The sequence below is a fragment of the Phytophthora sojae genome (assembly GCF_000149755.1).
Source record: "Phytophthora sojae unplaced genomic scaffold PHYSOscaffold_1, whole genome shotgun sequence".
Classification (NCBI taxonomy): domain Eukaryota; phylum Oomycota; class Peronosporomycetes; order Peronosporales; family Peronosporaceae; genus Phytophthora; species Phytophthora sojae.
Genome location: NW_009258115.1, coordinates 3,351,668 through 3,379,554, shown reverse-complemented (window position 1 = coordinate 3,379,554; position 27,887 = coordinate 3,351,668). Strand labels below are relative to the sequence as shown.

The window sequence follows — 27,887 nt, the reverse complement described above, 5'->3', positions numbered from 1 at the left end:
ACAAAACGGATAGACTTGCCGCCATGTTAATACCGATACCAAACTACAACACTAACATAAAATACAATAAAGCAAATGCATACAACATAATTCAACGGTCCAAAAAAGAACTTTACAAACATTTGCAAAAAAAATGAACCGAACGAAACGGTTGTCCATGTGTTAGGAGTAACGTATCTTGTTTTCCAAGAGCAGCATGTAGCCGAAGTGTAGCTTGTAACCCATGAGCTTCACTTGGCGTGGCGGCGACTTAATCGTGGCGTCGGTCGGTTCCTTGGCCGCCGGGATAAGCACGCGTGTCCCTCGTCAATGCGCTGGCGGTGATAGCAACCTCTTCCTAGGCGCTATTAGGACCGTCCGAGCCCTCACATGGCGTCGCCGCCGCAATAAATGGTGGAGCTTGGGTGGAAGTCCGCCAGAGTGATGCTAGTGATGGAAGATGACGCACGGACGTTCTTCGCTTCGACGGGGACTTGCTTTCCTTGACCCTTGCCGGCCTTTGAGCCGCTACGGCCAGCCCTAGCTCTAAACGGGCCTTTGCCCCTACGACAGCGTGCCGCCGTCGAACGGTAGGGCGCCGACGGCGAGGACGCCGCGTGTGCGCCCGCTGAGTGTGTGTCCGATGAGTCCGAGCGATCGGGACTTGCAGGCGCAGCTTGCTTCTTCGTTGGAGGTGCAGGCGAATTGCCTGGGCGCACCGGTTGGTCGCGTCGTTTGCTTGCGCGCGGGGTGCATCGAGCTGGACCCTGGGTCGCGTTGAAGGCAGACGATTTGGCAGTCTGGCTTGACGTGCGCTGGGCTTCACCAGCAGGGCTCATGTTCAGGGGGAGGGGGTGGAGGAACGTTTCTGCTTGATGATCTGCGAGAGACTCTGTGAGTGATTCTCACTGGCTTCGGATTGTACCAACTTTCGACAATCTCCGACGTGCGACTCGTTTTTGCAATGTGTGATTGCCCGCTCATCTACCACATGATTAGTAAAACTTGATTTTTGTATGAACGCCCGCTCTGTATAGCGGGCCCCGCTGTCGATATCACTTCCCAAAATCATGCTACCACCTCACAACGACAAAGAAGGGGTAGCTGGCTCTCTCATGGTACGTCAATACGTGTATGCATTGAGCTGGAGGACGTTAGTTTGGGAACTAGGGAGGTGCTAGCTACTTGTAGAACCTGTCATCTGTCCGGGTTTGAGTGATTCAACATACACAAAAAAATTAGTGTTCATTGTAGCCCCTCATCATCTATATTCAGTATTCTGGATTCTAAAGGCGTCAAACCCGTGTATGTATACCCACCGTCGTAACATTCTCTGACTACGGGTTTCGACTGGCGTGATGGAACATACGCATAACGGCTTCAAAATCGCTCAAAGCTATACTGGTCTAGGCAACACCAGTCATTCATAGTACACCAAAAGAGTTACTGCATTTCGCACATTTCTCCCCCCCCCATTTTTTCTCACCACAGGCACAGGATGCCGACAACAATCGACTGGAGAGAGCTGGCAAACGCCTTGGGGTAAGATACGGCGAACGAGCTGCTTAATTTGTGACATAGTGACTTGTGAAAATCTCCGAGCGGAGACTCCACTTGAAGAATGACCATCAGATACATACGCTCGACCAGCACCGAGAGGCAACACTACACAACCGACCCTAGCGATAGCGCCAAACGGCATGCATCCGTATGGGTTCCCACCACGTGTCAAAAGAAAAGAAAACAATGTAAAAATATACATTGGCCACCACAAAGAGTTCCCACCGAATTCTCCGCTAGGACCTCTCCACCCGAACAATTCACCCAATTGAGTTCGCATACACACGTCCAGTTGGTGCTAGACACATGTACACTCACAGTTAGAAATGCACACCAATGCCACCATATACTTCGAGCACGTCGTCCCTGCCGGTATCAACCGTGTTCCATACAGACCATACACCACTGGCACGTTTGTCGACACGTGCAAACGCCCCCCCCTCATCCGCACAAGCCTAGACATCATCCCGTCAGAGGGAAGCGGCTAAAACTAACTTCTCGCCGCCACATCGCAGCCAATCAGAGGCGCTCGTAAAGCGTGTGATACTGCCGCATGCACACACAGCCCGCATTGGCGGATTTAAAACCTGCGCCAACCCACCGGTCTCTTGGGGCCATCATAGTGAGGAAGCAGGCTCCACATGCATGACTCCAAATGTTTCAACTAAAGTAAGATCAAAAATATTCCCTTCTCGGCACCATTCTTGCCCCTGAGAATCTTTAACGATAACAGCATGGATGGCTGCATCAGCTAACGCTCCCAGTGCATACTCCCCACTCTCATGCACATGGCCGAAGAACACCTCCGGGCGGACCATTCTAGACTAGCCCGACCGCAGACGCCCTCACGGTTCCATGCACACTCATCAAGTGAATCACACATGCAGATGGTAATATACATGATACAGACACGGGTAGCTCACCCATACAGTCAACGGAGTTCACCCTTCACCCTAACCCCCACACGACATAACCCGCTCAGGTTCACTATACCTTTGGCGAGCCTTGAGGTCCTTGTGCCAGGAAGACGCGAATGCTTGTTAGTTTGCTGCGGAAATGTAAACTGATATTGAATAGAGCTTAGAAAACAAAGGTTAGATCTGATCCCGGCTCGACACGGAGAAGCTCCGGGTGGAAGTCGACCTGGCGGACAATTGGATCTTTGTGAAGGATCGCGAAATCTTTCGAGATGTGCCAAGGGTCACGTAGCAGGGACACGCGCCCCGCCTCTTCAAACAGCCGGAAATCAAGTATCCAAGGTCGTGCAACACCGATCGGGCCAAGATGGTACAGACAGATCCCAAGATCTATTCGGTATCGCAGTGAATTCGAGTGGTTTCGCCGTGAGTGGTCGCGCTCCGAAAGGATAGCAAGCGCAAGAGACCCCAGGTGAGCCCCATAGGTTCATCTGGTGGTCCCGGATTTTTGTACGGCACTATGTCACATATTCAATGAAGCCGATGGCCGTTACAAGATGCAACCAGCCCCCGTGCACTATCGGTACCGATCCAGCCGAGCACACGATGAAGAACCAGTTGCTTAGGTGCACGTCAGCCTCGTGCAAGACGATGTGCCTCCAGCTTCGTTGTGGATGGCGCGGAAACGTGATGGCCTGCTCTCGATCGCGGAAGGTGACTGTGCTTAAAGCAGGCAATTAATTCACAGATGTTCGATCCCCTAAAAAAGCAGGGCTAACCCGCCAGCAGAAGGACTTTTGCCAGAAGCTTACTGCTCAACGAATCAAACCGATTCGTGTTCGAAATGCGTGGCGGGTCAAGTTCGGCTTGGAGGGTGACCGACTTCTCCGCCCGCGTGCGGTCCAGACTCATATTCCAAGACGCAGCAAGGCAGTAACGACGAACACGAAGACATATCCAAGACAGTGCCAGCGATGGCCTGCCAAGAGGGCAAGGACGAATCGACACCAATATCGTTCGCGAATGGCAAAACCTCCGATTGTAAACTCGTCGTTGGAGATGGGTCGGATGAGAAACGTTTCGTTGTGGGTATCACTGCCAAAGCACTACTGAAATACCTGGACCGTGATCCAAGCTGCTTCATCTTCCACATCGTTGCGATTATCTCAGGTCAATTATCCCGTTCTCATCATGGGAATTTCGAATTGAGCACGCAAATTCCATTTAGTGGCTTTCGGCATCGTATCACAGCGTATTGGAGCTATCTGCACAATGGTACTACTTGCCTTTCGCTCAATATACTCGGAGGTGACCGTAAATCGAGTTCGGTTGAAATTTGGGATGGGAGACGCGGAGTATGGACAGATGGATGCTCTGGAGTGAGTGGGTTCGCTTCGACTCGGATTTCATCTTGCGATGTGCTTGTTCCACGTCATAAAGAAGGTGCAGGAAAGGACGAAGTCTATCCCGGGCCGACTGGCGCATGGCGTTCTCGCGCACATATACGACATGCACTTCGGTTCTAGTGTTGACAAGCTGAACTACGTAACGGACTTCTGCTTGAAGGAGTGGAGTAAGTGGAATGAGCTTGCTGTGTTTGCAGCATATTTACTGTGCATTGAATGAATTACCGTTACTCAAGGTGGCAGTGCTGTTACACGGGACCTTGGATTCGCTACCACTAACAACCCAGTGTAACAATTCAACCGCGTTATCAAGCACGACTACACGTTGAGGGCGCGTCTAAAAATGGGCCCCTTGATCAGAGTTCTATCGGAGTGCTGTGGGGACGAATCTCACAGAGGCGCCCATTTCGTTTGAACCCCAGGCTAACCACGCCACTTCTGTGCAGGACCAAACACCATAAAAAGCCAAGTTGCTTCAGCTTCAACCGCTGCTTGTGAACCGCCCAATCCGAAGACAAGTTCGAGTGGTACCCCGTCCAGCACCTCGGTTTTACATTCCTTCAAAGAAGCGGACGGTGGAGTACCTTGCTGTTACGGCTTAGATGAGATCCAACTACGCGCGCATGGAGTACAACAGCCAACCTACCGAAGGATGGCTTGTCGACGTCTCTGATGGGAGGTGTCATTGCAAGTATTGGAGAAAGTTCGCATCCATTTGTTGCATGCGAGTCTTGCCTCTAACCGTGTGAGCGCCCAGGGGAAGCGCATTCTCGTCAACCGAAGCATTGTACACCAAAAAAGAAGAAGCCGTATCTCTATCTGATAGTGCGGCCGCTGTAGCTGGAACGACGTCTGGTGTAAGGCCGATGCTAAACAAAGAAGCTCTTTCGATGGAGTAGTTTTGCTTGAGCCCCTCACGATGGTTATTAATTTTGCATAACACCATGCGCCATGGCGTTTGTGTGCTGTTACTTTATTATGTCACTACGCGTTTGCTTTGGTGGCTTCGCGTCTGCATGCATGAGAGCAAGTTAACGTCAGTACGGTAAATGCAAGCAGGTGTTTTACCGGTTTAGATTGTTATACAGCTCATCATACTGTACGCGTAGTTAAACCATGGGAAAAAAGGAAGAAACTATCTCCGTACGTGATTAGCTATGTCATCGGACTACGGCTTTTTATCCACTTCACTTACAGCAGCTCTCATTGACTCTGGTTTGCCTCGTGAACCCTCATAGGGGGCGAATTATAGCGACAGAGTTGCGACAACTTGGCGTGAAATGTCTCTGCACGGGTGCGTTGTTTCTGCTGCTAGGTTTGCCGGTTGCGCTGGCGTTGAGCTGCTCATATACGCTTGACATGCCCGGCGTGAGTCCGCTTCAGGAACTCTGAGTCGGGGGCGCCATATATTTGTAACTATGGCTTGCGCAGGCACATCTTTAGTAAGTCGTCTTCACCCCAAGGGTCCTCGTCTTCTTCATCTTCGTTAATTACCGAATCGCGAGGGTACTGTTAGTACTTGCGCCGCAACTCCTTCCCCCGCTGACTACGTACAAATCATTCGCCCTTCGCGCGGCGCCATCGCGAGCGATGTCCTTCCGTGCCCAAGCGCAGTCTTGCGTCATGGTCATGGAGTATGCAAAACATCCAGAATCGACTGTCCATCTTAGCCGCACCCCCGACAATGAGCCTGACTTGTCACGATTCCATGTGTGAGGGCTGCTTACTGTACTCCATACACAGACACTATAAACCTATGTGCGGTACTTCGAGTAGCAAATTACCGTGATTGTGCGAACAAACCCTTTATGTATCATCAACAGCTTGGGTAGTACTGTACGTGTTGCGAAATACCGTCACAGTTTTCGGGCACCTTAATTGAGCTTGAGTACCATCAGCCGCCATGACGTAGCTCCTCGTGCTCAATATCACACAAGTCCATTCGTGTGGTACACCAAATCGGTTAGGCTTTTGTCTCCGCTTCAATGCTTACTACGGGTGTTTGGCGATTGTTAATTATGGCGGATGTAAGCGAGGGGTTCGTATTCTTTCACTTTTGTTAAGTGGGCGGGTACTAAACAAGTCCCATCGTTTTCAGATACAGTATGGTCGTTTTTGAATGCAATATCATCGTTTTTGGATGCGATATCATCGTTGCGATATTATGCCAAAAGTATTTTGATTCAAATGACCTACTTGAGTATCTTGCCGACAATTCGTGGTATAATTGCTTGAGTGGGTATCAATAGTTTCGTCCTGTTCTTCTGTATCCTACCTCACTACGGGATTACCTCATAAAGCCCTCCTACTCGCGATAAACGTTCCGGAGATCACGGCATCTGGTCGTGCGGCATGTGTGAACGAACCACGTCTTACCGTAGTCTATGGTGCTTGCTTCGCCCGCAAGAGATGGTAGTGTTGACTACGACTTGCACGTTGCGATCGTAGATGGGCTCCACGAACTCGGTGTTTGGGCCACAACTGTGGTTGATGAATCTCTCGACGGTTCCCCGCTTTTCGGCGTTGATATACAGCGGTCCATTGCCCTGGGTCGGCGACTGCACGGCTACAACGTAGTTCTAGTGCCGTTGATCCTCTCCACAGTTGGGATCCGTCAGTGCTAACCGGAAGGGTGTCCGTCGCATTAACGCTCAACCCTTAGTGCGGGACGCTAACATTTCCACATCGCATGTTTCGTAGATCCCGTTACAGCAGCGACCTTTGAAGATACAATTGTCCGACGAGCAGCAATAGTGGCTTCCCGGATTTGGGCACGTATCCGGGCGACCGTCGCCGACGCACGTGCAGCGTTCGCCAGGCCAGTTGTTCATCACCACGACACCTCATTTCACATTGTTGTGGAGCGAGTGCTTCACGATAGATAGCCACGTAATAGCATGTGAGGTGATCGGGCTCCTCGAAAAAGATTTTAGCCAAGATGACGCGGCTAGTTTGATTGAGCTGACAAGGTCTCTGACTAAGTTATCATGCAGGCCCTGGTGCGACTTAAGGACCCTGTTCGCGCGACTTAAGAGGGCAAGGAATGAGATCACCAGTAAGACTTGGAAGCTATTTAACCAAGACATGATGTCCGAGTCCTGGCTTTGCATCGAAGTTCTGTCGCAACTGCCAAGCGAGTACTGGGCGTCCTCCATCTTGATGACCAAGGCGGACATCACAACGGACAAGGTGGAAGGGACTTTGCGCCGAATCTTCGGCGACAAGTCAAAGACGGACGTGAGCCTTATGAGCAAAACTCAGGCCACGCACACCAACAACGTCCGAGCCAAGGTGGATGGACAGAAAAGAAAGCCCACTGGTACCGAGGGCCACATAACTTGCTTCTATCGCTTTGAAGCAGGACACTTTAAGTCGGACTGCGTCACGAAGGAGGTCGACGGGGACCCGAACCGCTAAGGAGGACCTCTTTTCCGGACGGACATAAAGACGGCCCCGGGCGCTAAGAAGACCAAGAAGGCAGTACCGATCAACACTCTCAAGGCTGCGGTGGCTGAAAGGAAAAGGAAGCTCAGCAAGGACGATAAGACGACGCTTGAGAAGGGTCACGAGGACCAATTGATTGACGACATCAACAGCCTGGACCCCGAGAAGCAGGACGAAGGCAAGTCGGCTGAGACGCCGCCACCAAAAGACATGGAAGAGTTCGAGGCCATGGTTCGTAAATTTCATCCGCCATATTTAAGTTATTTACGGAACCTAAAGCTAACGGATGATATGTGTGTCGTTGACACTAGTGCAGGCCGAGGAATAACATCAGGCCGAAGCTGGTTCACGAAAAGCCTTCAGCGCGACCAAAGTCACGTCTTCACTTACGGTAATGGTACCGTTTCGCCTATATTGTGCACTTAAGGGATCAATAAAGCTGAATGTTTTGAACTCTGAAGGATATTTGAGTGCGTTGAAGTTAGCGGAAATTTCATATGACCGGACATGCGACAGTAATTTACTAAGTGCATACTATTTGGCTAAGCAAGGTTACAGACCCATCCAGTAAAAATCTGGAGATTTATTCCTTTTCATAGGAAATAACTTGAGCTGCTGTTTGTGCAGTAGCTATAAGTGAAGATTATTGCTTACTGAACGTTAAACCCGAGCGGACAAGCGTTGTTAGTGTTCAAAGCCACCAATTTCGCAATATCCTGAAAGAATGGCACTTGCGGCTCGGGCACGTTGGTAAAGAACGATTAATCCGAACACTAAGTAACGAGAAAATTGCTGGGCTGTCAAAATACCATACTCTGAACTGCAGAAGTTTCATTTCTTTGTAAGACATGCGCCCAAATGAAAGACACAAGAATGTCCTATAAGAACATGGTGGGAGCCAAGGCCACTGAGCCACTCCATACACTCCATATGGACTCAACTGGAAAATTACGGGTGAATGCCTTGGATGGTTTTCTTGTTGCACAGCGCGTACCATTTTGGCACGTCTCCAAGCGATGGGCGAGAGGCTGCAGACGATGGAAGGACGGATGACGTCAATCGAAGCGATTTTGCGAGCTCGCCCCGCTAATGAAGACTGCCAGGAGCGGGCTAGCCGGGCGACTAAAGGATCGTCTTCGAGTGAGGAGGAAGAGCCGGAAGCGGTGGACGACGGCGCGGACGGAAACGCGGACGAGGATGCGGATGAGGCCGCCGGTGATGAGTGGGGACTCCCGCTGCAACGGTTGACGTGGGAGATGCTGAAGACGAACCTAAGAGTCCTGCGATTCAGCGCCATGTACATGGTGCGCTGCGCAATCTCTATTAGGTCACGAGTGAGCGTACGGCTGAGGCCACTCGACCTTGGTCAATTAACGAGATGGCTACATTTTGGCACATTGGCTATGCGACCTTGCGTGGTTTCATAGACGAAGACGAAGTAAAGCTGTTGCTGCGGGAAAATAACGAGCAGGGATGAGATGAATTGGCATCGGGGCATCAGAAATCCAGTCCGTCGTGTGGTTGAATTCTGACACGATGTGGAAACAGATTTTTGTCTGCACCCATGTCCGACCCCATGGATACGTGGACCCTTTGGTGAGCAGTGATTGGTCGCATGAGATGGAAATCCGGTGGACGAGTGTGACGTGTGGATTGTGGATGTGTGTGGAGATTTGGTGGGACCCGGCACTTGCAGCAAGCATGGGCTCACAGGATTGGAGATGCGCCCACCGGATGAGCGCTCATATTCGGTGTGGAGTCACGCATCCTGTCCGTCCGCCGACTTCCCTAACTGCAGGATAGGCCCAAGGCGCGAAAGTGTGGCCAGCGAACGTATTCTGGCCACTGCCTGCATTGGCTCAGTCAAGTTGTCGGGCTACCCCACTGAATCGTCCCCACCAGACACGATCATGCCCACGCAAGACCCTGCTGGATGAAGCCTCGTGTTGTCCGGACCGGATCGTGGTGCACCCGGTGATAGCGTACCAAATGAAGAAGTGCCACACCGGATGGGGACAGACCGGATCGTTCATTCGGCCCGGCCCCCCGTGCCCACACTGGATGTAGACGAACCAAGAACAAGTCCAGTGCGCGCCGCGTGTATTCGCACAGCGGCGTCGATCCAGACCAGACGAGACCAAGATCCCCCTAGATCCACGGGCGGCACCGAATGAGCCGCAGATCCAAGGGAGAGGTCCAGTTCCAAGACAATGAGACGATGTACCCAGATACCTCCGTCATCATCTGATGAGTGTATGTCGCCGTCAACAAGTCTCCGCATACCGAAACCAAGACAAGCATACTGAAGAACTGCCAAGAAGCACAAGCATACTCAAGACAAGCCAAGCATAGTGAAACCTACATTAAAGTCAGCGAAGTGATAGAAGATAGCTAGCCAACGTAAGATCTAAACAGAAACCAATTTGCCGAAGAACACGCGGACGACTCTGTGCTCGGGGCAGAAGTAGCACCCCGACTTTGACGTCTTCAAGAGCCCTCCAGGTGACTGCCTGCGCGCGGTCTAAGCCAGTTTAGGGACGCTTCCAAGGCCTCACTGGTGTAGCGAGCACTGGTGTACTGGGGACTCAAAGGTACCAAGGCAAAGTCGGCAGTGACTGGGGTTTCGCGCCCCGGAGTGACCTGTGAGAGCTTTATTTTCTATTTGCGTGCTCTAACCGGGCATCCATTTCATATTCCCTACTGTGTGTCTTTGGTGGTTGAGGTCACCCCCCAGACCGAATTGATTGACTACTGTGTGATAGGACTGAACTATATTTTGTATTGTTCCCTCAATCTGTGAGCGTGGTGCGCGTAAGTGAGTGTGCATCCAGGGCTGACCAGTGCCTTGGGTGACGGCTCCGAAGTTGACTGGTGTATAGACCCCCCACCCAAGGGTCTCAAAGAATAAGTGGTGGCTGTATATTTTGTGACGTTTAGCTCGGCATTGTAATGTGCCGTTGACCTCGGCGCTCCGCTGCACGTCGAGCTCTACGGTCGTGAATACGATCGGGCTCTATCATGTGCGGCGATAGCTCACGTGACGCTTGGTTACGATGGATCCACCAGTGCAAGTGGAAATCCGTCGGATCCAGCTGAAAACGCGAGATCATCTTTTGGTGGAAGGCGTGGGCGCATCGAAGTCCCAACGTCCGCTGGTATGAACCCGTACGTTTCCGTAGTAGGTCTGTACCCTGTTGTAGGGTTTCAAGATACCGATGTAACGCATTTCGATGAATAATTTTGACGACCGCAACAAAGAACGTCGCGCGAAGTCTCCTTGATACGTACACCTCCGCGTTGAAGACGTTAACCGAATGTTTGTCAATGGATTGGCGCCACCAGTGCTCCATCCTGGAATGAACAGTTAGAACGTCCCCCGTCGACGTACCAAGCCACTCTGTCATGGCGGCATGGTAGCCTTCCACCCGCGAAGAAGCGTGCATGCCAAAGTGCATGGCTCTATCCGTCCAGCATCGCACAATTCGGTATTTCCAGATATCCAGCCATGCATCCGATACGTGAGCTGCATCTACGGGAGCAAGAAGGTATAGCTCATGCAGCCCGGAATTGAAATCTTCTTCTGTCCGAGCGTTCACCACGCGCGACAAAGCTTGGCAAAAGCTTTCGGGAGGCAAAGAATCACACAGGCACCCAGTGTTTGGGTCAACTTGCTTGTGGAATGAGTGATGGCGGGCATAGGCTTGAACATCTTTAAAAATGTGCCAGATGCTCAATAGCCCCTGCAAGTAAGGAAATCAAATCTCCAGCGCGTTGAGCAGAGCTAACTCTCTGTCTACCTGCGGCGGCGGGATACCATGCCCTCTTGTAGGTTTCGAAGTCGCTGTAGAGCTTAATGGGAATCAGGCTTCGTCTCTCCGCAGATAAAAGCTTGTGCGATGTGGATTGTTGTGTTCATACCGGTTACGCCGACAATGTTGAGTTCGAAGTTGTTCGACAAGTACAGGATCAGGTAGTGCATAATTGTATTAATACACCACCAGTAGTATATGGTCTCGGGGGATCCCCGCGCGTCGCAATGTGGTCTCACACAAAGCAAGAATAATGCCATCCAAAGGCTTTGTAGATATAATGCCTGAGCGACTACAGCTAGGTTTGTAACCCTTTCGTGAGCAATATTATACTTGAATTTTGTATACTCAAGTCCCCATAGTAACATGCATAAATGCTTGGTTTTGCGCCGCACCCCGCAACATAATATATCATTTTGCAGGGGTTTACCAATAATTATTGCAATTATTGTTGTAAAACCTTGCAATATGCTTGGTTTTACGCAAGCGATATAATAGGTCAAAATCAATATAGGGGTGATTTAATTGGATTAAATTTGTAAACTAAGTCTATTGCAAGGTTTTAGGACCACCAACCACAATAGGGGTAATGGGACCACATGAGCCATTCCTAGCTCGATTAATTTGAACTAGGTTTTTTTTTCGGTTTCATACACGGTCGTCATTCTTTTCGCGCTAGCTTCTAGCCTTTTCTCAGGAGAAGACATACCATCAGGTACAGCTCTATTTGGTTCTCAGCTAGATAGAGTTTGCATTGGATACCAAATCGTTGCTATACCTCCCATCTAGGATCACACATCGTTAAAAACAATTGAAGTAGTTTTTGGCGAAGTCTTAGTGGAATATTCAATCTAATACACCTAGACGCGTGTCAATACGTGTGGGGATTCACACAATACCAGCCTGGCAACAATGTATGCCACGAAAATTGCATAATATTTTCAGTTTATCTCTCTGATTAACTATGCATACAGAAGAAAATTGATTGTAAGGTGAAGTCATCTTCTTGTGTGTCAAAAAGAGAAGGGTATGCTAAAAGTTATACTGGGATAGGAAGCAACGTAAGTGCTGTCGCAGACCAAATTGGATTATATCCGTGATACGTCAAGTCAGACAATGACCCCTCTTGACATCTAACTGGTACATTTTCTTGAAACCGGTACGATTCCGGTGCCGCACTGGGCTCTCCAAAAGGTTTATATGCGTGCACCGGTAGGATACTCATCACACTGGTATGACCCCGGTGGCGCACTGGGCCCTCCAAAAGGTTTATATGCATGGGCAGATCGAACCGGTTAGCTAGCGACAACCCTGCTATGAATCAGTATATACATTAAGCTGGGTACATATGAACGTAATGAAGTAAATCCTACAGGTAAGCGTTTGTATTTTCTACAAGGCCTAAGAGATCTCGACCAAGGTTCGCATTTTAAATTTTGTACTTAGTAAAGCATTGTTGGTAGACAGTTTGAACTGGCAAATTTCCGGGCAGATGCTGCGGCTGCGAAGCAGGCGCAGGAGATGACCATAGCTAATAAGAAAAATATAAGCGGAGACGAGATGCGTGATGTATCGACACTTCGAACGGCGGATAGATGTTTTGAACTTCGAAGATATAATCGCTGATTGAGCTGATGATGCGTTGTGGACCGCGCCAGTGTACAGCGAGCTTGTTAGCGTGCGCGGTGATTGAGCAACCAATTCGAAGTCCCCAATGAACAATTTGGGCATCTCCACGCCCGCCTTCTTGGCACGCCGAGCTCGGGCTTGGTCAAGTCGCTTTTTCGCAGTTTCACTCACCTCGATTCCAGCGCAGACTGCACAGCTACAACATGTTCTCGCTGGTTTTCGTACACGTTTGTCACATCCACGACCTCCGACGATCTCGGGTGCATACTTGTCAAGACCGGAGGCGAAGCCGGCAGAGCTGTAAAAGCAGTCACCGGAGCCACACCGCCCAGTCGATGTGCTGGTATTTGGTTTAGCGCTGCTTGGACCTTCGGACTCGGCCGGTCGGTCATGTGCAGTCGAAGCTCACTCAGTAGGGCGCACATGCAGCGTACTAACAGCCGGCACCGCACGGACAGTAGGCTGTAGTAAAGTGATGGTGAGTACCATAGCGAGCCCGAAGCAGATCAATCAGATGGTTCTTGAAATGAGTACCCCGATCGGATATCCACTGCAGCACAGGTTCAGGCACTTCAACCGGTCCATCAGACCAGTACAGGTTTCCTCAGCGGTCGCACTAGCACACGCTATCAGCTCCACGAATGTCGTCTTTGATTACCAGTGCGTACTGCTCACCGGTCGTGCTTTCAGGAAGAGACAAGTAGTCGAAGTGCAAAATCTCATTGGGTTTCGTCGCATGGAGAGTTGGCCCGTATGGACGAGGGACGACACGATCACCCACGATCAAACAGTGTAGACGATCTCGGACGAAGTGCTGTGCATCCCTGCGAAGGGAAGACCAGTTAAAGCTCTCCGACAGGGCTGTTGTTGTTGCCTCGATCCCAGGATGTCCGCTAAGTCCAGCATGGGCAACCCCGCAAAGGCGCTGTTGTAGTTCCACCGCATCATCCGGGGTCCAAGCCTTGCATCCAGGTGTCAGATACACTTCCATGTCGGGGTCCCAGCTGAGGTGACTTTCCAACTCCTTGTTACCAACATCTTCGGAAAGATCTGAACAGTTTGCCTGAGATAAGCAAGTCAAATGAACGGTGCAAAGATCGGTGCTCATATACCAAATTTAGGAAGTGTTCAGCTCTTTCCGACTATGACGCTAAATTTCATTTGTTAAAATTATTTGCCTACCAGCCAATCATTTCAGTGCATAGTTTTTGCCTCGCCATCATTTTCACAATGCCACCACAACGCATACCCCTCCACCACAAGAATCACTTCCGGCTGGAGATTGCTCAAGACTTCCTGGACAAACCATTATGGGTATCTGTGCGTGAGTTTGCGGCTGCTCGTGGCCTAAGCCCCTACTATCATCTGGGGGGGTTGGGCGGCATGGGCACGAGTGTGCACTTCGTTCCGCCGGGCTGCACTGGGATAGCGCAACCGCTTGACGTCGGAGTGATGTCCCTACTCAAGACGCATCAACGCCAGTCCTGTACCCAAGCCGCGGTACTACACGCGATGCCAGAAAACTCGGTCGAGCGCCGCCGCTACATGTTCGACCACGCCATGCAAGCTATGGGCAAGATTATGCAGGACACAGTGCAGCACTCTTTCGACAAGGCCGGCCCGTTCTTCGGCTGCACCACAACCGTAGACGTGCAAGGAATGCTGGACGAAGCTCGACTTCTCAACGTTGTGGATGCTCAAGAGAACAACGTTGGCAGTGTCCAAGGTGTGCTAGCAGGCGAGGTTGAAGTGATCGTGGGTGAAGGTATCAGCATTTAATATGATTGGCCAAATATATGCCGACTTTTTTAAAGTCAAATTCTGTAGAGATTATCCTGTGGAAATCTCGATATTTAGTAAGTGTTCAGATCTTTTTGCTGTTCACATCTTTCCGAAGATGTCGGTTGTCTCGAACGTACGCATCTGTTCTGCAACGATGGCCTCGGGAGTAGGCCACGCAAAGCCGGCAGCTTGTAGTGGTGATACGGGGCGAACTGTTACTACAGCACGGGCCCGGACAGCCGGTGTTGCTGTGGTTGCTCCAGCTCCCATCGCGTCAACAAATCCGCCCACACGTTGTCTTCTCCGAACCTGTTCAATCACATCACGAAAGGTTGTTAGGGTCATACCCCAACGTTGCAGTCGATCGATCTGGTGACGCGCCAAAGAGCTGTTCTCCGCCAGTGTGTCGAATATGTACTGTAGGTCCGGTGATCAGTGAAGATTCGGAAACCTACCGGGCGTAGCAGCAAATACATGAAGCGCTTGCACGCGGCCACGATGGCGAACGCTTTTTTATCGACGATTAACAACAACGCGACATAGACCCAGTGAATGATCCGCTGAAGAATGCTAGTGGCTGGTGGTGTTGCTCTTCCAGCGGGCGTCCCACGTCCTTCGGTGGAATTTGTGTCACCACGGCCCCGTAGTGTGTGATGCTCGCATCAGTAAACTAGCAGACAACCTAGTCCTGGTTTGGGTGGGTCAAAGTCACCAGATTCGTGATCATATCCTTCACCCGCATGAGAGTCTGAGTGTGCTCCTCCGTCCATCCGACCGAGTCCAGCTGAACTCGCTGGAGACGAGATTTCTTCCGGCTGTGAACTACCGCCACAGCAGCTTCGAGAACCGCATACAGGGAGTGAGACAAGCTGGCGTACTCAGGAATGTTGGAGCGCATCCAGTTGATTGCGCACGGAAATTGCTGGAGTTCTCCTGCATTGTGTGGAACCGACAACGCTACTAGGCCTTGAATTCTTGTCGGACTGTGGCGCACACTCGCAGCGGATATCAGCTTGCCACATCATTGGGCCTCCTTCGTGAAGAAACAGCACTTCGAAGGGTGAAGCTTCAAACCGTACTGCTCACCCAGCGCCAGCACATTCTTTAGAACTGCCATTAACTTTGTCGGCGAAGAAGCGTACCCCAAAATGTCATCCAGCCATACAAGTATCCGCTTTGCAAGGAGCGGACCAAAGTAGATATGTACGACGCCCTGGTAGTAAGCCACTGTATTGGCACTGCCCATCAGCACTCGAGTAGGGGTGAACATTCCCTCGTGGGTCATGATCGTGAAAAAATCCTGCGAGTCCTCGTGTAGGGGAAGTTGCCAGTAGCCGCGCCACCAATCAATCGTGGAGTACGAGTCCGACTCTTCGACTTGAGTCAAGTCTCCTTCCAGGTCGGGCATCGGCCATGGCATTGGCTCCGTGAGAGCGTTCGCAGCGCGCGTATCCACCGTCATCCGGTAGTCATCTGGCGGTCGCTTAGTCACGATCCGTGGTGCTGAAGCCCAGTGACTGCGGTGGTTCTTCTTAACCAGTCCGTGTTTTTCAAGCTCTCGGATATGTTGCTCAAGGTAGGGCTTGTGCGCCGGAGGATAACGCCGCGCCTTTGCTTTGACGGGCCGAGCTCCCTCCTTGAGTCGCACCTGCAGCGGCGGGACTCGCACCGGCGGGTTGTCATTAAATGAGAGACGGAAAACATCGATGTAGCGAAACAGTAGGTCGCGAAGTTCATCACATTCGGGTCCAGGCAACCCATTTTCACGAGCCTCTTGCAGCTTGAGAGCCAGTGCTTCTTGCACCGCGGTGGTGGTAGTGTCAACTAGTGTAGGCGTCGTGACCAGCTCATCCACATCGTCACATCCATCGAAATCACCGAGCAACCACAAGGGTTGCATCCGAATCAGTGGCGTGGACACAACCACTTCCTCACCAGGAAGAGGGTCGTCGGAGAGACAATACTCTTGCTGTCGTGCTCGAGCAACCGCTAGTAGCCCGTCCGTAGAACACCCCTCACTAGCCGACTGATTGTCAGTGCGACACTGGCATCTTCCTCGTGGACGAAGCAGTCGTGATTCCGCAGTACTAGCGGTCCATCTAAAGAGTCCGAAATGACTTCACCGAAACGAACCTTGCGATGTCATGGTATCCGACGGGGATTAGATGAGCATTGGCTGAGGCCATCACCAGACGAGCTCCGTTGCGCTGAAGTAGATCAAGGCAGCCCTTGCTCACGATAGATTCCTCGACTCCACTGTCCAACAAAGACGCTCGTACTTCCTGTTTCCTCATGCGTCCATCTCACCGGCGTAAGGGGGGCAAATGAATATATTTTGCCTCGACTTGAATTCAAGGGCGTGGCGAGGCGGGTTCAGCACCTCAAGGAAGAATTCAAAGTGAGATCTAGACTGCGGCATTCGCCCCCCACTAATAGCTACATCAGCCTTAGGTTCTTACCGCCTATCGGAAAACTAGTCATCCTCACGGACTGACCCTCATTTCCTCATGCGTCCATCTCACCGGCGTAAGGGGGGCAAATGAATATATTTTGCCTCGACTTGAATTTGAGGGCGTGGCGAGCGGCCCCAATGCCTTGATTTGCGAGTCCGCGCTGGAATGGTGGCGAGGCTAGATCATTCGCTTGGCGAGGTCCCTCGTTGATTTGACCGATTGCACTGGATACTCTTCGAAACACCGCGACATCCACCGGCCCAGTAGTTTGATCGCGAGGCCATCCGCTTTTCCAGCGAGCAGTGCGCTGGCACCTCCGCTTCTCAAGGAGAGTGTCGAGTAGTTGGACTCGGGTACTCCAGCCTTTCGTGCCGTTCGCTTGATCGCTGTTGCTACTGTTTTCGTGTCGATCTCCGCGCATAGATACTTGTGTTGGACAGCATTCAGGTCACGACGCGCTCGGAGAATGTGTTTTAAGGCTCGGACCGGGCATAGTGATCGATCGCCAGATGGTGCATGGTGCGCCATGATCCCCGCCCGTACTGGTCGTTCTTGGCTCCTCGTAGGCCGATTGTGATTGCGCTTGCGCTTGACGCGGTGACTTGGTTACCATTCGAGTCAGCGAAGAAAACATCTTTGGTCTGGAGACAATATAATGATCGCCGCTTGCCGATGGCGAGATATTCAGATCTCCTCAACAGAAAGAAATACCCGATAAGGACGCTGCCCACCAAAAGGCGATCCCTCGGCTGCGTGAAGTTGAGAGAGCGCCGCAGCAGACGGAGGAATGCGGGCGTAACGGGTTGTTTCTTGCGGACTGGGTCGGACATCCTCTTGATGCCTTGGAGCAGGATGGTCATTTGGGGCGACCGACGAAGCTGCAGGCCACAATAGCGACGGTGATACCAGATGACGCTGGACAACTTCGACTGGATCGTGTTGTGCTGGTTGCCGCGGCGTGCATTGTTTCCACCATATTTCCAGAGGTAAATTACGAAATAAATCAGCTTGTTGGAACTTGCCCGACCGGAGTCTGGTAGCCAGGTGTGCCAGCCCATCAGTTTACAAAAGCGGCGCCATTGCTTCCAGTTTGCGTTGTATTTCATGTTTGACGATCTTGCCAGGGCGTGACTGCACAGAATCGCTCCCACACGCTTGAGAGATTGTCGAAGGGAGGTACGACGTACACCTGCGTCCACGCACAAGAAAGATCAGACCACGTTGCCCATAATGGATGAGATTCAGTCCACGCCCGTGATCCCGCATCCGTCATTGTGTTAAGCTTGCCAGGAATGTGGATGGCAGTTAAGAATAGGCCATACTTGAGCTCAACCATAGCGATCAGTCGATTGTAGAGCTGCGCCGTAGGGTGGCGGCTGTACCGACGACTCGCCCACGAAACAGCGCTCATATTGTCGATGTGAAACTGGACGTGGGTGGGCTGTGTCGGAGATGCATTCTGCCAGTGCGGTCCCCACAAGAGTGCGGCGAGCACAGCACTCTGAATTTCGCGTACGTTGATCGAATTCTGGTACGACCCACTCTGGAGCTCTGCGCATTCTTCGTCACTGTATTGCAGTCGGATATACTCACGCCGGCTGGTGTCCAAAGCACACAGACCTGTGTTGGAAGCATCCATCTCCACGATTATGCACGGGGGCGTAGTTGCAGCAAACTGTGATACTGGAATCCCGTCGCCGGGGCAGCCGACGACCGAGATTGCCTTCATACACAGGCGCTTGTCACCTTGACGCGGTAGTGCAGATAGCACGGCAGCTGGGATCGATGACGTGCGGGGCTGTCTGTAGACACGGCGGATGTCATCCTGACCGTGGCGGGCCCGCGGATGGGCATGCTCGAGCTCGCGCTGAGCTCGTCGGAGCTCTTCCAGTTCCAATAGATCCTCGTCCTTTCGAGTAATCTCTTACTTACCGATACTCCGGGCCGCGTCAACATCGCGCGAGACAATCATACTCCGAAACTTGCTAAACTTGCTCGTGATCCAGAACGCCATAAGCTTCTAGCCGACACTGTCGGAGTCGAACAGGCCTTGGTAAGAGTCGATAAAGCTGATCGCATCGTCAACAAGGTTCACAACCGTCTGAGTGTAAAAATGCTCAGCAAATTTGCGAAGGGACCGCAATGATCTGCTGACATCGGTGCGCGACCTTGACGTTTGAGCTGGGCGCAGCGTGTTGCGTTTCGAGAAGTCGGTAAAGCTGACAGTCGAACCATGGGCATTTATGCGAGTCATCAAGTCTGCCGGATGGCAGTACATCAGTGAGAGTCCATGGACGCCAAATCCAAAGTCGAGAAGGCCACGGCACACGGGTGGCACGGCGAGGAAGGGGGGCGTGGACTCGTTGCTGCATACGTTCGAAAATGTAGTTGCACGACTTACCTCGAAATCGCAGTGTAAAATTGTCCGGCTTACGCGCTGCTGGGTCGCTGCTGGTCGAAACGCACCCCGACTGGGCTCATTGTCATCGTTGTTTGAGCTAGGCTCGTCGTCCTCGGTACCATAACCAACTCCATAGTCAAGACGATCGTCGTGTGCCGATGCACCATCCCGTTCCGGGGCTCTTGATCGCTTACCAAGCATACGATTCTGATTGCGCAACGCCTGGATATCATCATCCGTTGCCTTGCTTGTGATACTCAGTAGGTCATCAGGCATGTGAGATGACATGGGTCGCTGTGGTGCAGCTCCGGGGCCTGATCGATCGGTACGTGGCAATTGCGGGTCGTTGTAAATGGCTAGAGCGTTCTTTTTGCGCTGGCCCATGAGGCAATCGAGAACGTGCTGCCGTCGTACTTGCACCGTTGCGAGATCGTGGGGGCGGATGAGAGGCACGATTTCCTCGGGTATGAAGGGAGCTGTCAGCATGGACTGCACCGACGCTGGTAGCTCTCCTCGACGCCTGCGGCAGGCCATAATCACTGCATTCTGTTGCACGAGAAGCTCCTTGGCGTTGAGAACCATGTCTGTCACTGTCGCCCCAACTTGAAGGGCGTACGTTATCGGGTCGGCCTTGATGATGCGAAGGGGTTCACACAGTCGTACCGTAGTAACTTCCTGCCCGACTAGCACGCTGAGCGATGGGCCGGCCGCCAACATCTCGTAGCGGATCACGACTCCATATGCCCACTGGCCTGTTGAAGGACCGCTGGGTTGAACGAACGCGACGGGTTGTCCCACGTAATCTCCGGGCCAGAGTTCAGCCTCGGCGGCATCGACGACGCGGAGGTCTATCGCAGCGACTGGAAGCTGGAGTTCGTGGCCATCCTCCCCGGCATCAGGGCCCACAACGCGCACCGTCGCGCTATCTCCTTCAACGTGGAGCACCCGAACGTAGCAGAACTCGGTGAGCGTAGGAGCGTGAGCGGGGCCAATGAAGGCGAGCGAATTGGCGGAAACGGCATACGGGGACATGGTCGCTGGCGTAGATGCAACGGCTGGAGACTAAAGGCGCGGGATGCTCGAAGAGAAGTCGACTGAAGGGACACGTCGGAAACCGCTGAGAAGCTATTTCAGCACCTCAAGGAAGAATTCAAAGTGAGATCTAGACTGCGGCATTCGCCGGCTCCCCACTAATAGCTACATCAGCCTTAGGTTCTTACCGCCTATCGGAAAACTAGTCATCCTCACGGACTGGCCCTCAACCCTCAATCGTCGCCAGAGCAGTCCCATCATCAGTATGGCTGGTGTTGGGTAACAGCAACGGGCATCGGAGCTGCCTTATGCCTACGCCACGATTGGCCGCAGGCGTACTGGTGGCTGCTACAGTCGTCCTCTTGACTTGCGGCTTGGAGCCCGCATTCGCTGCCTTGTGTACTGCCAACAGAGACTCGGCCTTGCCTTGCTGAATACCTGGGCACTGTCGAACCAAATGCGCAGCCGGCCCGGATTTACGACACAAACGCCTCGAACTCCGTGCTGCAGGCGTCGAATGCGACTTCGCCTGCGCGCCACGGGCAGCAATCCTGGAATCTTGGCTCGGCTCGGGCTTGTTACCGTGGCCGCAGCCGTGTTGTTCCCTCCGTGTAGATGGACTCCCCTTGTTGGAAGGCTTGTTTTGCGCCTCAGCAGTGTGAGGCTGCCAAACAATATATGCCTTGAGTTGTTCCAGAATCCAGGCATAGCACTTAACGATGTCCGACTTGAGAGGCTTGTGTTGCGCGTACTCGAGGCGCTTCCGGATAGCATCGCGGAACTCCGGCGGCTCCAGGGCCGCGACCATGTATTTCATGAGCTTCTTCTGCTCATGGGCGACGAGAACACCCTCGGCGTTGTGCTCGTCAAGGATATTGTGCATATCAGCTCTCAACTGCCCCATTCGGGAGACGGTGTCCGGAAATGAAGTCTTCGTTTTTAGCTGCGCCATGGCCTTGTCCACCGCCGAGTAGTCCTCCAGCTCTGGCTCCAGGGCTTGGAGGAAATTGTGTACCCATTCCTACTCCGTGACCAGATTGGGGTCGTTGCGCAGCTCGTACATGCATATTAGTCTGCACGTCCGATCTTCGATGCATCCGCTCACTGGCATGACGAACGGCTTGCCATACGACGTGTCGAAAGCGCTGAGAGCGTGCACATACGTTTGGAACGCACGCATGAACGCTCGACGAACCTTCATCGTGCTACCGGAGTATCGGGGCGCTGCTGGCAGGGTCGACGCATTCGTCACGCGCAGCGATAGCCTCTCCTCGTGTACGTCGTCACGGCTTGGTGACGCCGTAGCCATAGTGACGTCGTCCGCGCCTGTGTACTCCATTCCACCGGTCGACGTCGGCGGAGGCATGACGAACGGTCACGTCCACATTAGGTCGCGCTGCCCATTGCCCCACCTCTGGTTACCGCCCCGTGTGGTGTCACGGGTGACGGCGGCACGGACGCCGGAAGTGCTGGCACGTCGATCTCGAGCTCCTCCCCGCCATCGTCCTTCAGATCTTGAGTTCGATTTAGCGCAAAATTAATTCTGTTCTCTGTCTCGGCTGAACCCGAGCGGCCTTGTGCACTTGAAGGTAAAAACCAAAGTGACATGTATTAAGAGAGGCTTAGCTTGTTGGGGCTGCTTCCTACTGTTCCATGGGGACCCTGGGGTTCACCATGGTTGTTCCTACTACATCCATTGAGCCTTGCTACACGATCTGCCTCCAGCTTCCAATCTGGCGCCTTGTGCGCCTTGCTGGCCTCCTTCCGGCCACCTTCAGCCCACTTCCTCCGTACACCTTGCACCCTTCGGGTGCAACTCAGCGACAGTTCAGATGCGGCCGGTTGAAGGCTGTGTCGGAGCCGCTGAGTCGCAGATCAGCTCGCCAAGCATACCGACACCGTCTGCCCATTTGACAAGACCCACCTCTGCTCTCATCACAAGTTGTCATGAGAGCAGAGGTGATTCACAACTATGCCGCTCTGTGCAAAAGCTGGTGGGTCACGGCACGCGACTCGCCGGACCAACCCCAATAGGTAGGAAAACCAACTCTGCATGAGCTAGCGGTTGCGTAAATTTTTCCTTTAAAAAATGGTTAATACCTTGCATCGAAAAATTTAATCAACAAGGAGCAATAGGCGGAGAAGTCATGAATAGTAGCCGACAGCATATTGTTCCGTGTGCAGAAGTTGATCTTAGAGAGTAATGCTCCAGGAAACTGACGTTTTGCTAAGTTCCAAGTCAATTTTGCAGATGCTGCGGCTGCGAAGCAGGCACAGGCGATGCGCTGTAGTGAGCAATTGGGCTTTACCTGCTACAAACATATATGTCTGTTTAAAATTTCAGAGCTTCTTCGTGTAACGCGCGACTTTGCTCTGACTACCGGGTGTTTTTTTTTCTTTACTGTTCCTATACTACTTTTTGATCAATTCTATGCCCAGCTTTGCCCGCAACTAGGTTCCCCACCGCATCTGCGTAGATTGTTTTCTCATCGACTCTCTCGACATCGATGGATATGAAGTATCCCCATCCCCACCGACGCACGCCTCGTCCCAATCCTAGCGCGCGTCTTTCAGCTTGGGCCAGTGCGTGTGAATCACCTGATCAGCGACAAGCTCGACAGGGATTCCATTTACGGTATCACTGGTGTGTATGAGCTCGTATGTGGTCACAGTGAGGTTAAAGAAGTTGAGTATCTGAATGGGTAGCGCACGGACAATAAAGAAGAGTGGTAGGTCTGGGTAACGAAAGAGGATCGTGGACGCCAAAACGAAACCACACGCTTCCAGTTGCGCACGAGTCGAGAGCAGCATTTGTCCGGGTGCTTGTACATTTAGCTCTGTGCTGCAATCGTACAAGGCAGTGTTGCGTGATCGATCGTCGAGAAACCTCGTGAATGAGTTAACTACAGCTGATGCCCACACGCGTGTTGAAACTCCGACACGATAAGAGGTCCCGGTGCTTGCTCTTACCTTGGATCCTGTGCGGATAGCGGCTTGCAGCATGGTGTGACATGTCAATCCTGTAAATGCCGCTGCAAGAATGACTATGACGAGGACAAGCGTATACATGCTCAATGATGCATTCGCAGCACAGACAGATGAACCAGGACACCCTGAGTACTTCGTCACATCACTCGCTGAGACTGAGTGCATGCCTTTTGCTAGTAACGCTCGAACAGACACAGCCACCGAATCCGTTCGTTCGACCAAAAACATGATGACCGATGAAAGAAATCCCACCACGTGCGCAATACTCGGCTCCATCTCCTGTATTTTCAGGTCGCCCGCTCGATCAAAGATAATATTGATCGCCAGAACGACCACCAGTGTACCGCATCCAAACGCACGAAGTACTGCCTGGTTCGTGTCTGCCCCCACTAGCAAGTCGATCGTCAACTGCTTGCGCATTTGCATCATACTCAAGACCATTTGAGCAACCAAGATGAAGTTGTAACTGCTGCGCACCACTTTTGCTATTGTACACGAAGTCGTGGTGTTCAGCTGCTTTGCCCACGGTGACACGAAGGCACACCGAATCCGGTACCACCCGCGCACACTTGTCAAGTACGCCGTCAACACCTTGGCCAAAAGCTGCATGCTGATTAGCAGTCGAAAGCTGACCGTGCTGTCCACCGTGACCTCGTTCACCTTGTGATTCACAAAGTTTTGCCGCAGCACCTCACCGGACGCTGTCTCCTGCGCCGTCCACTCTGATAGCCACAGTTGCGTGAACAAGACCGAGCTGCACTCCCCCGACTGGCTACACTGGATCATGCGCCATGGTGCCGGGAACGAGTACGTCCGGTGCGCTCCGTCCGAGCTGAGATCGGCCACAGCACCAGACGTACCGAGGGCCGAGTACGCACAGCCAAACGTATCTCGTTCACCACCGAAGAGTGTAAATTCTGCACAGGTCTGGGCCACCAGCAACTGCTTCGAGCACACAGTGACCAGGCGACGGTACTCTGACTGAGATTCAGTCGCCGCATACCTTGACTTCCGTGTTGCATCGTAGCACGAGCTCAAAACTGGGTCGAGATTTGGTCCAACGAGCGAGATTATTAGTACAGCCCCGGGTGTCCGAGAAGGATTGAGCTCCCCCATCGCGTCCGTGACATAAAACTCTGTCGGTTGGAGGCGGAGGCGCAGGTGCGACGCGGTCCCTTGCAACCACGAAGCATCTATGCCAAATGCAGAGGAATCCTGCGCACTGAGCAACGCTTCGACCTGAACGGCTCCTTCGTCGTCTACCCTGCCGAAGCACACGCTGCTTGCTGTTGAGAGACCGAAAATGCCCGAGTTCACCGGTAGCAGCGAAAACGTTCATAAAAAGTGTTCTAAAAGTGCTCTAATTGTCCTAACGTATATTAACCTAATTAAGTAGAAATACCGGTAATTTATTCGGACGAGGGCGAGCGGATGCGAGCGCGAGGCTCACTCGATGCATTCACCGATAGCCAACACCCGCCGATCAGGCGGGGGAGTGTCTGCGCGAGCGAGCGGACGCGAGCGCTGCAACCCGATATTTTTTTTCTAGACACCGCACCTGGCCGAGCCGAGGACTTATCGACGGCACTTCGGGGGGCCCGCCCCTCTCTCGCTTCGCTCGGGGAGCGCCGCTGCGCGGCCTGCCCCTCCCCCTCGTGCCTTACGCTAAGTCCGCAGGTGAGAGCCAACGGGCGAGTGTCCGCCCCCTTAGAGTTTTCGGCCATGTTGCTGAGACTGTTCTTCCAGGAAGACTGGTCCCGAGTACTGACTGTTAACTGGGAAATGTGCCTACTAAAGTCAAGTTAATATTTTTTGGAAAATTAGGACAGTTTAGTTCGGTTTTTGAAAGTTTTAACCAGCACCAGTTCACCGACAGCTTTGTGCAACTGACCCCAGTCGTCTGGTTCACCACGAACGAGCGAATGTTTTCAAAAGTTGTCTGGGGTATTGCGCGCAAAAGGTCCGTCGTCGGGGTGGGCGTCACGCCACCGAAGAGCACCGATTGGAGATCACTGCACGCCACTTTACGGGGTTCGAGGTCTTGATAGTGGTTGTTCTCGAAGGCGAAGTAAGAGGGCTGCTCGCAGCGGTCCCCGTGGCCGTCTCCGAAGACACTTTCGGGAACTAGAATGACTTGCAGGACCAGCGGCAAGAGTCCCATAGCGGCGATGGAGAATAGCGCGAGCTGCCGGAGTCGACCGCAGATGGAGAAAGCTGCAACGCAGCGTTTTGATCCCGTCTCGGTGTCCTTGGTGCGGAGGCTCAGCTGCTTCTCGGGCGTGCCCTGGTCGGCCACGTCTTCGTGTTGGCTGATCTCCCCCGTGGCAAGTGCAGGCGAAACCAATTGTGTCGTGTAAGTCTGGATAAGCTGGCTGACTCAGTTCCCGTGACTACCATTAATAGCCACCTGGGTGTGGACGCTTTCCGAGAATTGCAATGGGCAACCACGCGAAAACGTAGATAAAACGGAAATGCACTTGAGTTTAGTATAATGTACCACGAGTTGTGACCTTAGGGGAATCTGTCAAGCAAGGTGGTACATGGAAATCAAGTGTGTCGGAGTAGTATAATAAATAGATTCGCAACGTCGCGCGCATTTCTAAGCTGCCAGTGAGTGCACCTTGCTATTTGTTCCCAAAGTGTCATGGAAATGGGATGGATTGCTCAGTCCACTTTGTGGCGCTTAATCGCAAATTCGATGTATTCCAAGAAGCATTTTAATACGTATTAAAAATATTTTGAACACGTATTTTTTAAAATACGTGTTCAAAATATAAGCAGGTGTATTCCTCTCTGTGGTTGCCGCCAAGATTTATTCCTTTTGAGCTTTCTCGACTTTCTGAGATGTGGAATCTTAAGCCTTCGGGTATCGCACCACTTTGATTTTGACAATTTAGAGTTGGATGAAAACAATCAAACGAGGACTGTTGGTGTCTTACGGTACCGAAAATAAAATCATTTTCGCATTAACACCGGTCATCTATTGCGATCAGGCGAAAAATCGACGGTTTTCGGAGGTCAACCGAAATTCGAGGATCAACAAATTTGCTTATACAGACACGAGATTCGAAGAGGGGTTAGAGCACACAAATCTAAGCATAGTGAGGGGTGTCCGGGTCCCGGCACCCGCGTTGTTGCTGAGATATGGGTCGCCGAAGTTGGAATTCTTGTTCAGGGAACAGCATATTAAGTCCATGAAACTTGACAACAGTCCCTTCCACAAAGTTCTTTCGAACGATTTCGCTAAATTGCACTTCAGCATATGTTGACGATAACATTAGACTGACCTCAGCGTAACCCAAGGTTACTAACCCTCAGGTCTGCAATAGCGATAACTTCTCAACTAGCGACGGTGCTCGACGCTTAAACTCACTTCTCTGAGCGCACACATAACCACTGCCACTACTCACGAACGCGCGTAACGCAAAGGGGGAGTTTTTAATCCACTCGGGGGGTAACCCTGGCGTAACCCTCGCTGTCGAGTTTTTTTGTTACAACAGGACGATAACTCGACAAAGCCCGATTATGTACAGGTTTCCTTCAACAGGAACAACATCTAGTTGCCTTTGTGAACCAGCCTTCTGAGCGCTAGGACGTGTTTCAGCGTGCAACTAGCATTGTATCGCGAAAACCTTACCTTCTTCTACGTATATGAACGTTTCTGAAGTATTGTTTTGGCACGAGCACCTTGAAATTGAGCGGTGAATCAGGTGTATGTTTTTCATCTAGATGACAGTGGTCAAAACGGCACGAATCGATTCCAAGCTAGATGGCGATGTTACAGACTTATTCACTCCTACTCAGGGGTAGTAAGCATTCAAATGCACCTACCCATAAAACCAAATAGGCTGTGCATCGATACTCGACTCAGGGGAATCCTCCGAAATCTCGCCTGATCGCAAGAGATGACCCGTGTTAAAAAAAACGAAAAGTCGGTATTTTCGACGATTTTTCGGGACTAAAAAATAGGGAAAATCCCAAATTACGTCCGTAATTTTGAACTAATTCCAAAAAGCATCCACCAGGCGTATTTAACGTTAGGGTCCACTAATAAGGTTACTCAACTAGCACAACACTCACGCATTCTTTTCAGCTTAGGGGGCTCGAGGAGATGGTAGTCCTCAAGTAGCGAACCGCATTCACTACATTACCGTAGAGGCGTGTCGGGGTCGCGCCTGATATGCTCAGTAAGAATGTACACAGTAAGATGCATATTGTGTGCAAGATACATTTTGTATACATGATACAAAAGGTGTACTTGGTACAATTCAGTGTCAACGGGCAACACAGCAACAAGTAGTGGATTATGTAGCAGAGTCACCCACTCCGAATTGGAATTACGTTTACAGTTCCCCACGTGCTGCTCAGGCATACACAGTTGTTTAACGAGAGGCTTGCCTGGCGATACCATAGTCTGGTCTCCAGTGTGCTGTATGAGAAGCCACCACCGACATGTATGCGTGTGCTGAATATCATTTGATTGCTCA

The 27,887-nt window shown here is 51.9% G+C and overlaps 12 protein-coding genes across 12 annotated transcripts; 3 read left to right on the top strand and 9 right to left on the bottom strand.

Moving 5' to 3' along the window:
* Positions 1-365: 365 nt before the first annotated feature.
* On the bottom strand, positions 366-818 carry PHYSODRAFT_321285 (hypothetical protein; the record flags this gene model as incomplete). Its single annotated transcript, XM_009516465.1, has 1 exon — positions 366-818. One exon carries the CDS (start codon positions 816-818, stop codon positions 366-368), a length of 453 nt encoding a protein of 150 aa, XP_009514760.1.
* A 5,416-nt stretch (positions 819-6,234) lies between these two features.
* On the bottom strand, positions 6,235-6,441 carry PHYSODRAFT_466585 (hypothetical protein; the record flags this gene model as incomplete). The annotated part of the gene is made up of 1 exon (XM_009516464.1): positions 6,235-6,441. A coding segment is annotated over one exon (207 nt), but the record flags the coding sequence as incomplete, so codon positions are not given.
* Positions 6,442-6,946: 505 nt separating this feature from the next.
* Positions 6,947-7,634, top strand: PHYSODRAFT_321284 (hypothetical protein; the record flags this gene model as incomplete). Its single annotated transcript, XM_009516463.1, has 3 exons — positions 6,947-7,255; positions 7,310-7,537; positions 7,623-7,634. 3 exons carry the CDS (start codon positions 6,947-6,949, stop codon positions 7,632-7,634), a joined length of 549 nt encoding a protein of 182 aa, XP_009514758.1.
* A 688-nt stretch (positions 7,635-8,322) lies between these two features.
* Positions 8,323-8,748, top strand: PHYSODRAFT_321283 (hypothetical protein; the record flags this gene model as incomplete). Its single annotated transcript, XM_009516462.1, has 2 exons — positions 8,323-8,646; positions 8,734-8,748. 2 exons carry the CDS (start codon positions 8,323-8,325, stop codon positions 8,746-8,748), a joined length of 339 nt encoding a protein of 112 aa, XP_009514757.1.
* A 1,893-nt stretch (positions 8,749-10,641) lies between these two features.
* Positions 10,642-10,917, bottom strand: PHYSODRAFT_411633 (hypothetical protein; the record flags this gene model as incomplete). The annotated part of the gene is made up of 1 exon (XM_009516461.1): positions 10,642-10,917. A coding segment is annotated over one exon (276 nt), but the record flags the coding sequence as incomplete, so codon positions are not given.
* A 1,994-nt stretch (positions 10,918-12,911) lies between these two features.
* On the bottom strand, positions 12,912-14,053 carry PHYSODRAFT_293359 (hypothetical protein; the record flags this gene model as incomplete). The annotated part of the gene is made up of 4 exons (XM_009516460.1): positions 12,912-13,042; positions 13,183-13,294; positions 13,370-13,807; positions 13,994-14,053. 4 exons carry the CDS (start codon positions 14,051-14,053, stop codon positions 12,912-12,914), a joined length of 741 nt encoding a protein of 246 aa, XP_009514755.1.
* An 80-nt stretch (positions 14,054-14,133) lies between these two features.
* Positions 14,134-14,364, top strand: PHYSODRAFT_367306 (hypothetical protein; the record flags this gene model as incomplete). The annotated part of the gene is made up of 1 exon (XM_009516459.1): positions 14,134-14,364. A coding segment is annotated over one exon (231 nt), but the record flags the coding sequence as incomplete, so codon positions are not given.
* Positions 14,365-15,967: 1,603 nt separating this feature from the next.
* On the bottom strand, positions 15,968-16,330 carry PHYSODRAFT_432693 (hypothetical protein; the record flags this gene model as incomplete). The annotated part of the gene is made up of 1 exon (XM_009516458.1): positions 15,968-16,330. A coding segment is annotated over one exon (363 nt), but the record flags the coding sequence as incomplete, so codon positions are not given.
* Positions 16,331-17,452: 1,122 nt separating this feature from the next.
* PHYSODRAFT_472915 (hypothetical protein) lies at positions 17,453-18,618 on the bottom strand (the record flags this gene model as incomplete). The annotated part of the gene is made up of 2 exons (XM_009516457.1): positions 17,453-18,133; positions 18,169-18,618. The coding sequence occupies 2 exons, from the start codon at positions 18,616-18,618 to the stop codon at positions 17,453-17,455; spliced, it is 1,131 nt and encodes a 376-aa protein (XP_009514752.1).
* Positions 18,619-18,903: 285 nt separating this feature from the next.
* Positions 18,904-20,412, bottom strand: PHYSODRAFT_470299 (hypothetical protein; the record flags this gene model as incomplete). Its single annotated transcript, XM_009516456.1, is given in 4 exon segments — positions 18,904-18,996; positions 19,009-19,455; positions 19,510-19,941; positions 20,071-20,412. The coding sequence occupies 4 exon segments, from the start codon at positions 20,410-20,412 to the stop codon at positions 18,904-18,906; spliced, it is 1,314 nt and encodes a 437-aa protein (XP_009514751.1).
* A 1,021-nt stretch (positions 20,413-21,433) lies between these two features.
* On the bottom strand, positions 21,434-21,778 carry PHYSODRAFT_293357 (hypothetical protein; the record flags this gene model as incomplete). The annotated part of the gene is made up of 1 exon (XM_009516455.1): positions 21,434-21,778. The coding sequence occupies one exon, from the start codon at positions 21,776-21,778 to the stop codon at positions 21,434-21,436; it is 345 nt and encodes a 114-aa protein (XP_009514750.1).
* Positions 21,779-22,968: 1,190 nt separating this feature from the next.
* On the bottom strand, positions 22,969-25,997 carry PHYSODRAFT_308721 (hypothetical protein; the record flags this gene model as incomplete). The annotated part of the gene is made up of 3 exons (XM_009516454.1): positions 22,969-24,679; positions 25,263-25,714; positions 25,941-25,997. 3 exons carry the CDS (start codon positions 25,995-25,997, stop codon positions 22,969-22,971), a joined length of 2,220 nt encoding a protein of 739 aa, XP_009514749.1.
* Positions 25,998-27,887: the final 1,890 nt, after the last annotated feature.